The sequence below is a fragment of the Coffea eugenioides genome, chromosome 8, assembly GCF_003713205.1.
Source record: "Coffea eugenioides isolate CCC68of chromosome 8, Ceug_1.0, whole genome shotgun sequence".
Taxonomy (NCBI): Eukaryota; Viridiplantae; Streptophyta; class Magnoliopsida; order Gentianales; family Rubiaceae; genus Coffea; species Coffea eugenioides.
Window position 1 is genome coordinate 1772487 of NC_040042.1, and position 10568 is coordinate 1783054.

The following is a 10568-nucleotide window of genomic DNA, read 5'->3' on the forward strand; positions in this document are numbered from 1 at the left end:
TAAAATTTACTCTTTTTTTATTAATAATTAGGGCGGTTGAGACAATAATTTAACATCTGTCAAAGTAGGGAAATGAAAATTGCTACTCTTTGTGAGAATCCCATTTTAAAGAAATATGATAGCAACCCCTGGTTTTAGCTTTCTCTTATCGGTGGCTTCAATTTTGTCCCTCCCTAATCACCCCTTTACCAACCCCACACATCTTCAATTAGATGACGGTTTCAACCTTCTCTATCCTTTGCTCCATCAACTTAACATCTTGGGTCAGCAAAACCAATAAAATTTCGCACTTGGTTCTTTTGTGTTTTGCTTCCTCCATGTCTTATTCACCCACATTTTACATCTCAGATGGTCCACCCTTGCCCAACCCATCTTCTCTTCATGGCTATAGTGCAAGAATTTAATTACTTCTTGACACGAAAACAGTTACTACCATATATTTCATTTAGTAAATGCCGACAAGTCTCACTTATTGCGCGTTCGTCCAAGAAAGCTCATCTCCTTGTGCAATTTTCAACTTCTGCCCCCTAGCTCTAGTCTCTTGTATTTTGTGCAAACTTCTTCCTCCTGCCATATAATTCGTCCATACTCTATATAAGATTCAAAATAAGCTTACAAAAATCTTTACACATGACATTCCAAGTTGTCCGCTAGAAATTTCTCAGCTCCCCTTATCTGACATCTTTTATAACTTAGGTGGAGCAAATCCATTATTATTGCTTTTCTAATGTGAAAGTGGTACAAACGGGGCATCTTTGCCTCTTAGCCCATAATAATTAATTTTTGAAAACTACCCTAATGGTTGTGTTAAGTTCTTGTTTATTGGCTGCCAGGCCAAGGTCCTCAGGCAAAAGGGTCTAAGAAATTGATTACTGTATATTGAATTGGATTAGATCTTGCAGCATCATTCCTGGCTGTTGGTCATCAAAGCAAGCTTTCATTGAAATTAAAAAATTGAGTTTAACCGTCCTAATAATGACTGCTGCTATTAATCACGGTCATTATTGAAGGGTTTGGCCATGTGTACCATATATTGGCTAAGATGTAACTTTGCATAAATTTGGAATCTCATGTTTGGATTAGTACAACATAATCCCTTGTGATACATGACGCTAGTTGCTGTGAGCAATAAGTTTATACCTGCCTCTCTTGACCTATTTCACAACCCTATAATGCGCCACGCTGATCAGCATTAACGAAATGGTGATGTTTCATAATTTCATCTACAGTCAAGCAGCCCATGTTTAGGCAAAGTTGTTAACTAATTCATCTGTTAATGGAGTCTAAGCTAATTGCCTTATAATTATGTTTTATTTGTAGTTATCTCCTCAGGTTGGCCTACCAATCCCCAAATTGTCCTCTTGGAGGTCGGTTTGACATCAACCTATTGCTCCAAGGTCAAGAAAGAAGAGAATTGAAAATATATAAATGCTTTGGATGTTTGACTTGTATATGAATTTGATAGACAATTATAGCGTATTGAATGCATGATTAGAAGGAGTCTTGCACCCCAATAAGACAATGACTAAATAAATTTGGACGACTCAAAGCACCAAATTAGATGTCACGAAGAAGCATTCTAGGGTAGTCTGCTGAACAAGAATTTGATTCTTTGTGCTCAAGCTGACCTACAATTATGCACCTGTACCATTAGAAAAATGTCTGAAAGCTTTAATTTCTTGGTGGAGAGAGAGAGAGTCTGTGAAGGCTATTCAACATCCAAACACCAGAATTATACAAATATGACAGCTGAGTAAAAAGGAGCAGTTGATAAATTAACCAAAACAAATAGAGTAATTTTTCTAGGGTGTAGCTAGTAATATGACTTGGTAATAGTAGTGTTAAAAAGGGTGGACCATCAAGAATCCTTCAATCTGGGGTTAAAAAAAAAGGTCTACTTGACTTAACAATGGCAAGAGATTATTCTTAAATGTCTTTCAATGTAAGGAAGTGATTGGATTGAACTTTTCATCTTTTCCTTTTCCTTTTTATGGGAAGATGAATTGATGAAAAATGATCTGATTTAAAACAGCACAATTCATCAAATCTTTTATGGACAAAATTTGCTTTTAACTAGACCAACCAAGATCCTAGAAGGGTGGTGTTGGATAGATGTGCAGGAACATGTGGCCCTTTTCCTCACTCAAGCTTAGTACCAAAACTTGGTGAAAAACTTTATTGGCAGGAATAGTGCAGCAGACCGTCAACAACTAGCATAGAGGGAAAGCATCATTTCACTTCTCTTATAGTACAAGTCCAGAATTATACTGCAACATGATTCTTCAATGAATAGTGCACACACATGGAAAGTTTTTTTTGTTTAAAGAAGACAGAATAACCAATACATCAGAGATGATGAAGCTTCCTTCTTGATCTAACTTTCTACATAAATAGTCACATCATCTATACTTGCCAGATTTATATTGTGTTTTCACTTTTTCTGTAGTGGGCTTTGAGATCACCATATCCCATGTGGGCTTTTCTATTGACTCTTTTGTCCAATCTTTATCACCAGCATAATTATGATGCTTCGTCCCCGTGTGGATTTGCTTAAACGAATAATCAATCTTAATTTAAGTCAAGAAAGGCTCCAGAGTCCTGATGGAGAGCATGTGAGATTTGGTTAATTAAGTCCTGCAGGGTAATCAGTGATGCATTTGATCCCATTTGGAATTTTCTAATGATATGGTTCACAATTTCAGCATAAAAAAAAAAGCTATGCATTAATGGTCAAGATCGACAACCGTTTAATATGTTTGTGAGGCCAAAGATAGTAGTAATTTTAGACCACCACGATTCTGATAAGTCTTGCACCTATAGATCAAGATTTCAAGATTTTCCAACCAAAATATTTTGTTGATGATAGAATCCATCCATATGGTCTTTTGAGTTGGCTAATTATTTATTTATACAGATGTCGAGAAATTGGTTTAAATCGAATCATGATTAGGATCAAGAGTTTGGAGCACTTGCTATGATAATGGTGTTGATAATAATGGAAAAGTTACTAAAAAAGTTGATTGCGAGATGGGCTCAGCCACAGAAATTGAAAGTATTGACAGCCTTGTTTCGAGGGAAGATGGCATGGAAAGGAAGATAGACATCCACCAAGAAAGACGGTGAGGTGTGGTGTGGTGCGGGTTGAGGTACATAGGGAGAGAATAAAGCAAGTAAAAAAGCACCACCCCATTAAGCAACAAAGTTTGATGGCTCTCAAAAGAAGTTTTGAAGCCACCAAAATTTTAAAAAAAAAATTTTGAGAAAGATGGAATTTCTTTGTCATAATGGAGTTGTTTTGTGTAAAATCCGTATTGGGATTCTTTCAAATGGAGACACCACCTATTCATTTGTTCAACCAATACACAAAACAATGACTTTGATTCAAAGATAAACAATGAATATGGACAATTTACAAAGTTTTTGTTTGTTTGTTCGTTTGGTTGGTTGTCCCAAGGAAATTTGATGAGATTGCAAATTTGTGATTCACAGCCTATATTTTCTTCTTTTTGAGGCACATGTAGTAGTAGTGTGATGGGAACATATTGGGATTCGACGATGATTTCAGTAAGCATTCTTTTTATTTTATATACAAAAAAAAAAAAAAAATCAGAGGTGATCCACTTTTCTTTCTGGTTAAATGGTTCTATTTTTGAGGATAGAATCGAATCAAATAAAATGCTGTGGGAAGCAGGAAGGTCCAAACCCTCAAATACTTAATCCGTGGACGGAAAAAACAATTCTTATATGACTTCCTTCCTAATGAGAAAGCTACTACCACAGAGGCGAGGCATTTCCAACAAATGATGACGTCACCCGGAAAACAACAACAACAACAACAACGTATTATTTTCATTTTCATTTTCATTTTCATTTTCAAAACAAAATGGTTCTCGTCCCCACCAGATTAATTAGTACTTACCAGATTAATTAATGATTAGCATTTGGTCACTAGCCCAGTTTGATGGCCCAAGGAGTCTTCCCAAGTCAGGTTGAAGCTTGGTGTTGATCCAGAGGCTCTGTCTAGCCCAATAGAAAAACTACTACAGATGCTTAAGAGGTACCATAAGAAGGCCCAGCAATTTTGCCGTTTCAGAGCCTGCACTTTGAAATTAAGCACAATATAGCCCATAACAAGTTTTAACGAGTTGGCTAAAAGTAAAGAATGAAAAGTTCAAGTTAAATTGCAAACCACAGCTACCAAAGTAAACGTTCCATGCAAATAGAGCAGCAAAGAGGTTATCATAAAATCCTAGACAGCAGAGAGGAACCTACAAAATCGTTAATCCCAGCGACTCAATCGGAAAAACAGTGATCCTTCCTGTTAAAGTAAGCTAAATTCATAAATCCTCCACGTCCTCAAGGGAACAAAAATATGAATCTATTCTACAAAGGGACTCCTGATCAATCGGAGTCGAGCTAAACCACTTCGACGGAGCATAACTGGCACGTTCCTTATGCAACAGATTATCAACGGGATTCTGCTCGTCGGATGCCTCAGCAAGATCAGAATCCGCTTGACTAGTCTTGCTTGCTCTCTTGGAGATATGAGAATACATGTCAAAGCAAGCTTTTAAATCTTCTTCATTGCGGGCTTTATTTAACTTGTCAATAAGATCGCTCAAGGCTGACGCTCTTTCAGCTCTCCAAGAAGACTTCATCTTCTTCGGTCTGTTCCCCATTTCATCTGGATCGCCAAGTTCGCCATTGCCATCATTTGACTCCAATTTGTTAAGCTCCCTCAATCCCTGATCAACAATATACTGCACCCTCTTCCTGAAGTTTTCAATTCTAACTGGATTTGACCTCAGCTTTAGCTTCAATCCTGGTACCATTATCTCATTACAGTCATCCACAGAACGGTCAGTATTTGCTGCCGAGGATCCTTCTTCAAACTGCCCATCCAGTGCCGAATTAACACAAAATACCTCCTCCAATAGACTAACATTCCTCATATAGCGGTCAAAAGCTTCATTTTCTGCTTCAATGTTCCTATCTCTAAATTCCTTCAATTTCAAAAATCTCCATTCGTTTATCACCTGAGCATCCTGAAATCAAATTCAAAACTAAGGATGAGAATTCTTCGACCACAAGACACATTAACAGATGATACTTCATTCAACACGTTCCAACCTTTCGTGTCAGAGGCTTCCTGGATCGGACAGGGGTTTGCAAATTGTTGAACTGCGCAAAGGTATTAGAAAGTTGGCGTAGGGAAGCAACCCTGTGCGAGTTTCTGCAATAGAAACCACAAAGATCAAAAGCTTAGGTCAGCTAGAGACGGGGAAAAACTAAACCTTAGGTTAAAAAATCAAAACATGCACTGTGTCAGCTGATTATAAATGACAAAGCCCTCTAACAAGTTGTCTTAGGGACTCATGAGCACTGCTAATGCTAAGAAAAACAAATACATGACTTGGATACTAGGGATTCAAGAAATATAATACAAGTATTATGCTGCATCTAGATGTGGGGAACATGGTGGAAACCAAATTTCAGGTATCAAGACCGGCACCAAACACCAAATTTCTTCACCATGAAGATCATGCATGGTATGCTTACAAATGCAAATCCGTACATCCAATAGGGTTTCCATTGTTGGGAGCAAAACTATAGCACATAAGTTACTCGAGAAACAGTGTTGGAGGATACTATAGGTGGGAAAATCAGGAATTTTTAACTTACCCAGAGTGAGATACATCAGCTGATTGAGGATCCGTTGCAGGTGAGCTAGAAGAATTTATCTTGTCCGGAATATTTGAACCACCTTTAAGAACTGCAATTAACCATTTAGGAGATGGTATGTAAAGTGAGGGAAAGAGCACATGGATGCCAAGGTTTTTTGCTTAACAATATGCAACTAACAAAGAGATAAAGATAAAATAACCACGACATCCCAAACAAGCTTTTCGCAGCAGAGAAGCCAGATACTAGAATAAATTAGGCATCTGAAGCAGGATCATCACAAAGGCAGAAGAAGGCTGTTCTTGTATGTTCTGGTAACTTAATTCTATTTATTATATTCTTCACTTGGTGATTAGTTGGCAATCACTTTGCTTAGCAGCAATGCTTTTTAGGTTCTTCAAAAGTCATGCATGTTTTCAATTATCACATGTGCATAACCAGTAAGTCTTGAGATGTTGCTTTTACTCATTCCGGTACTCTTGACAGCTACTGGATGTGAGCAACACTGCAAGCAGTGCTTTAGCGCAGTAGCAGCACAACTTATATTTCTATAAAATGAGTGCCAAAGTTCAGTTTTCTGAATGAAGCTTTAGAAGCATTTTTGTTCCTAATCACATCTCCAACGTGTTTGCCTATTTACTATACATGCAGGTTCAGCATTTATTCTTTGTACCCTATTTTTGTACGGCCCACATTTAATTAACCTAGTCCTGCCAAAATTTCCTCTGCTTCATCCTCATTTGTTTAGGATCTATCTGTATATCTTGTCATTCTGCATTAGTGATCTACTTCATTTCTAGCATTTCTTGGTTCTCAACAAATCAAAAACAAGAATTAGGACTTTTTGTCGATAAATCTTAGTACTTAGTTGCATAAGATGCTTAAAGTACATGATATTTAAAGCTTTCTATCTCAGCTTCCACTATTCTATGTTTTGGAACACAGCATGATACTTAGTAACTTAACCACACTATTAAAGGCTTGAAGTCTACAAACCATGAATGTGGCATGGATTTTGAGCCTTTGCGCAGCAACTTTTGCATGATTGATATGGACACCTGCATATTTCATTTGTCCCATTAAAAGAAGAAGATACAAAATAGATATGATGCACAATTTTTCTCTAGCATGTAGCTCATTGCAAGGGACAACTTATACATGGAGGAAATGCAGCTGCAGCAAGATATCATGGACCTCAATAACTCTTAAAAATCCCAGAATTTCATTGTCTCAACTCGCTTATAAACATAGCACTCGACTCAATCAAACACTTTTCATAGTATCTTGGTAAATAATCCACCTCTTTGGTTATGATCTATGGAGAACAAGCTTTCCCTCTACAATAGTGCTTTATCACAAGGATACAAATTTTGCCCACATATTTAGAGAGCTCGTGTTTCTAAAGGACTTCAGTTATGCTCATTTATGACCAATGTTTGTCTTCAGAACATTTCTACCAAAGCAAATTGACTTTTAAGATATGTTTTCAAGCACATCCTAATCTGTTATTACCTTCAAAAAAAGAAAAAGAAAGAGGGGGACAAAAACTTGGTTTATTTGAAAACTGATGCAAACTAACACTAGTTTTATTTTCCAAGTTAAACAAAACTTGAAATTTGCAACCATCCATCTGCCATTTTAACAATTTTCAAACCATTTGAACGAATGACGAATCCTGGCTGCCACTTTTGTCTGTTAGCTTAGCAACAATCTACTCAACATTCCACATACACTCCCCGTGCTTGGTCAAATTCATAAGATGTAGAGGCAAAAGCCTCAAACCACTGTCTATGGTGCCACTCCCCCACTATCCCTAATAAATCAAAGTCAATCCCCATTCTAACTTCAATCAACTACCACAATGTCCAGTTGCCAGAAAAATCCCCACAGCCTTGGAAGTCCTCTAATATAGCCTGTTCTTCCTAATTCTCAAAAAAAAAATTCCATAGATGTGACAGAAAATGGAAGAGTTGCTAAGAAGTTCAGTCATTAGGAAGTAAAATCAAGCCTATGAGACCCTTTTTTTTTGTTTTTTTCTTTAGAAATACAAGCCCCAAAATTTTGAGAGCAATACAAAACGCAATTATGCAATCCAAAAGAGCATTGCTCGACTTAATAACTGCACTGTACTCTATTATTACCATCATTACCTAACCACAACTATGACTAAAACCAACAAGCTTCTGGACCAAATTGATTATTATCAATACCTCCTTATTCACACATTGCAGCACCAACATTGCCAAAACATCAACAACTTATTCCTACCTAAGCTACAAATGTCTCTTCCTCCCCCAAAATCAGTTCAACAACAATAACTGACCCACAAGCAAGCTCTTCTAAAGCTCCCCAGAGAGAATAGATAGTCTGTATCCAATATATATCAATTGAAGCCTCAAAATGTTCCCAATCAATCCCTACCCAGCAAATTTGCCCTAAAAATCAATTTTTTACTAATTAACAGGGAAGTGGTCCATCAAAAATCGTACTATTTCAGTTTTTTTCTAATCTAAAAAAATTCAGGAAAAATATCTGTATAATATAAGAAAAATAAGAAAAACAACAGACAGTAATTTCGTCACAACTCGAAATAACTGACAGTAACCTTACCTGGAACGAGCAACGTTGCCGCACTTAATGCACTTAGGTTTGTTTAGTCCGCGGAGATTCTTCGACGTGGCGGCAGCTGAGGGAGGAGTATTGACGTTGAAGGTGGCAGCGCCGGCGCCGGAGGAACTCGGCGTATCGTTACTGTTGTTGCTTAGGGCTGGCGATGAAGCCGCCATCCCTTTCAGAAATCAATAAAATTAATTACAATGAAATTCCCTATTAGTATACTTTTTTAGGTTTGTTTATAATTCTGAGAATCGACGATGATATCTGAAGTGGCCGCGCTGTGAATTCAGAGGTGTGGGAGTGTGTGTATTTTTTTTGCCTGCAAAACTTTACGTAGACATTCAAAGAATTGGGGAAAAGGGAGGGAGAGAGATTTGTTTATATAGCCAAGGAATAGAAGGCGTGATTTTGAGCTGCTTATTGGGAGGAAAAGGCGTAGACGACTAGTATTTGAATTGGGTGGTGGCTGAGGAAGTTCGGGATTTGGGGGAAGGTGCGGACTTATGTTAAACCGATACTTATATACCGTTACACCTTTATTAAGCTTGGACGAGATAGAATTTAAAACCTATTTATTTTTTATTTTTTATTTTTTTTAGCAAAGGAGGGATAAATTTTAAAAAATGAAGAGGAAGAAGGATTTTGAAACATTAGAATAAGATGATCCAATCGGCACTTGTTAATATGTCTAAATCGCACCTAATTTATCACCTAAATATGTATAATCCCTACTATTGCACTCCTGCATTTAGATATTTCTCCAATCAATTATACTTTTTTTGAATAAAGGATTTTTCTAACGGTTGCTCAATAGACATTTGTTAATACATCTAAATTATACTCAACCTGCTATGTGAATACATACACAAACAAATATTATCCTCTCTTGTATTTATACAATTTCTTTAATTAATCTCACAAACATTTGTTAGCCAAACCGTTAGTTAAAAAATCAATCTCACAACAAATTACTTTTGTCTATTTGATCAAACACCGATCTTTACAGGAGTTAGAAAAAGGAAAGGTCATGTTCTGATGTAAATAAAAAGGGTTTTCATGAAACAAAGAATCTAAAGAATTATCAAAACTTTTAAAAAAAGTTTATTGAGGGAAAGGAGAAGATCATTAGGATTCAAAGGAACCTATGTCGAGTTTCTAGAATTCAAGTGTAGGAACTTGTCAAAGTTTATGATGTTTAGGTGACTTGTAGAATGCAATTGAGTTGATTGCGATTCTAGTTGCATGACTAGCAGGGGAAGGGAAGGGGTTCTTGTGAAAGGAGAGAGGGGAGAGGGTGTGATGGGGGAATGAGGGAGGAAGATTGGGGGAGAGAAGAGGAAAGGAGAGGACGAGGGAGGGAGGGAGTAGAAGAAAAGTGGGAGGATGAGAGAAAGAAAAATATAGTTCTCGAGTCACTGCCACCGCCAGCATCAATTGAGATGCCACGGTAGGCTATATTTTCAGAACCTGACCGGATATCGACTCGGCCGAGGTCAGGGGTCAGGGGTCAATGGGTTCGACCGGGGGTCGATAGGGGTCGAACCGGATGACGTCATAAATAAAAATTATTTAAAAATTAAATTATTGTATATAAAATATCCAATAACATATTGATATTAATAAAGGTATATTCATATATATTTGATGTTTCAAATATATTTAACAAGAAAATACAAAGAAATTAGAACAATCAAGTAACAATTTATATTATTTAATAAACATTAACAAGATTAGAATTAAAATTATGGATTTAATTGAAAAATAACATCAAATTTTAGGACAATATTTATAAAGTATGAAATATTTGAGGTATATTAATAAGTTTTCACAATTTAGGGGGCCAAAATATAATATTAAAAAAGTTTGAACTTTTTTTACAAAAGCTCCTGTTGGACCGGTTTTTCCGGTTCTGTACCGGTCAAACCCGAGTTTTGACCGGAGTTGACCGGGTTTTGAATCTTCCGGTTTTGATGATCAACTCGGACCGGACACTCGACCGGTTCCCGGTTTAACCGGTCGGACCGGCCGGTCCGGTTCGAGTTTGAAAACACAGACGGTAGGTAGTGGTAAACTGAGGCATAGAAAGGAAGAAGAATAAGGAAGGGAATTTTTTTTTTTTTTTTTTGTATGTGTATTTCAAGTACATGAATTAAGTAGTTCTATAATGAACTAACGAATTATGAAAAGATACATCAGAAGATACATCAATGCATCGATGAATTTTGTGGGGATAAATGTTTCAACACATATTTTGAAGAGACAAATGAATA

At 36.8% G+C, this 10568-nt stretch overlaps 1 protein-coding gene across 1 annotated transcript; it reads right to left on the reverse strand.

Moving 5' to 3' along the window:
- Positions 1-4198: 4198 nt before the first annotated feature.
- LOC113781090 lies at positions 4199-8625 on the reverse strand. Its single transcript, XM_027326936.1, has 5 exons — positions 8293-8625; positions 6679-6740; positions 5683-5773; positions 5131-5233; positions 4199-5045 (listed from the first exon to the last, which is right to left on the reverse strand). The coding sequence occupies exons 1-5, from the start codon at positions 8466-8468 to the stop codon at positions 4338-4340; spliced, it is 1140 nt and encodes a 379-aa protein (XP_027182737.1). The 5' UTR covers positions 8469-8625; the 3' UTR covers positions 4199-4337.
- Positions 8626-10568: the final 1943 nt, after the last annotated feature.

Excerpts from the sequence above, each read along its gene's own strand:
- LOC113781090 (XM_027326936.1), bottom strand. The coding sequence starts at position 8,468 with ATGGCGGCTTCATCGCCAGCCCTAAGCAACAACAGTAACGATACGCCG. Across the intron at positions 5,774-6,678 it reads AAATCCATGCCACATTCATG|TTCTTAAAGGTGGTTCAAAT; the intron begins GTTTGTAGACTT and ends GGTTAATTGCAG. Across the intron at positions 5,046-5,130 it reads GGAAGCCTCTGACACGAAAG|GATGCTCAGGTGATAAACGA; the intron begins GTTGGAACGTGT and ends ATTTGATTTCAG.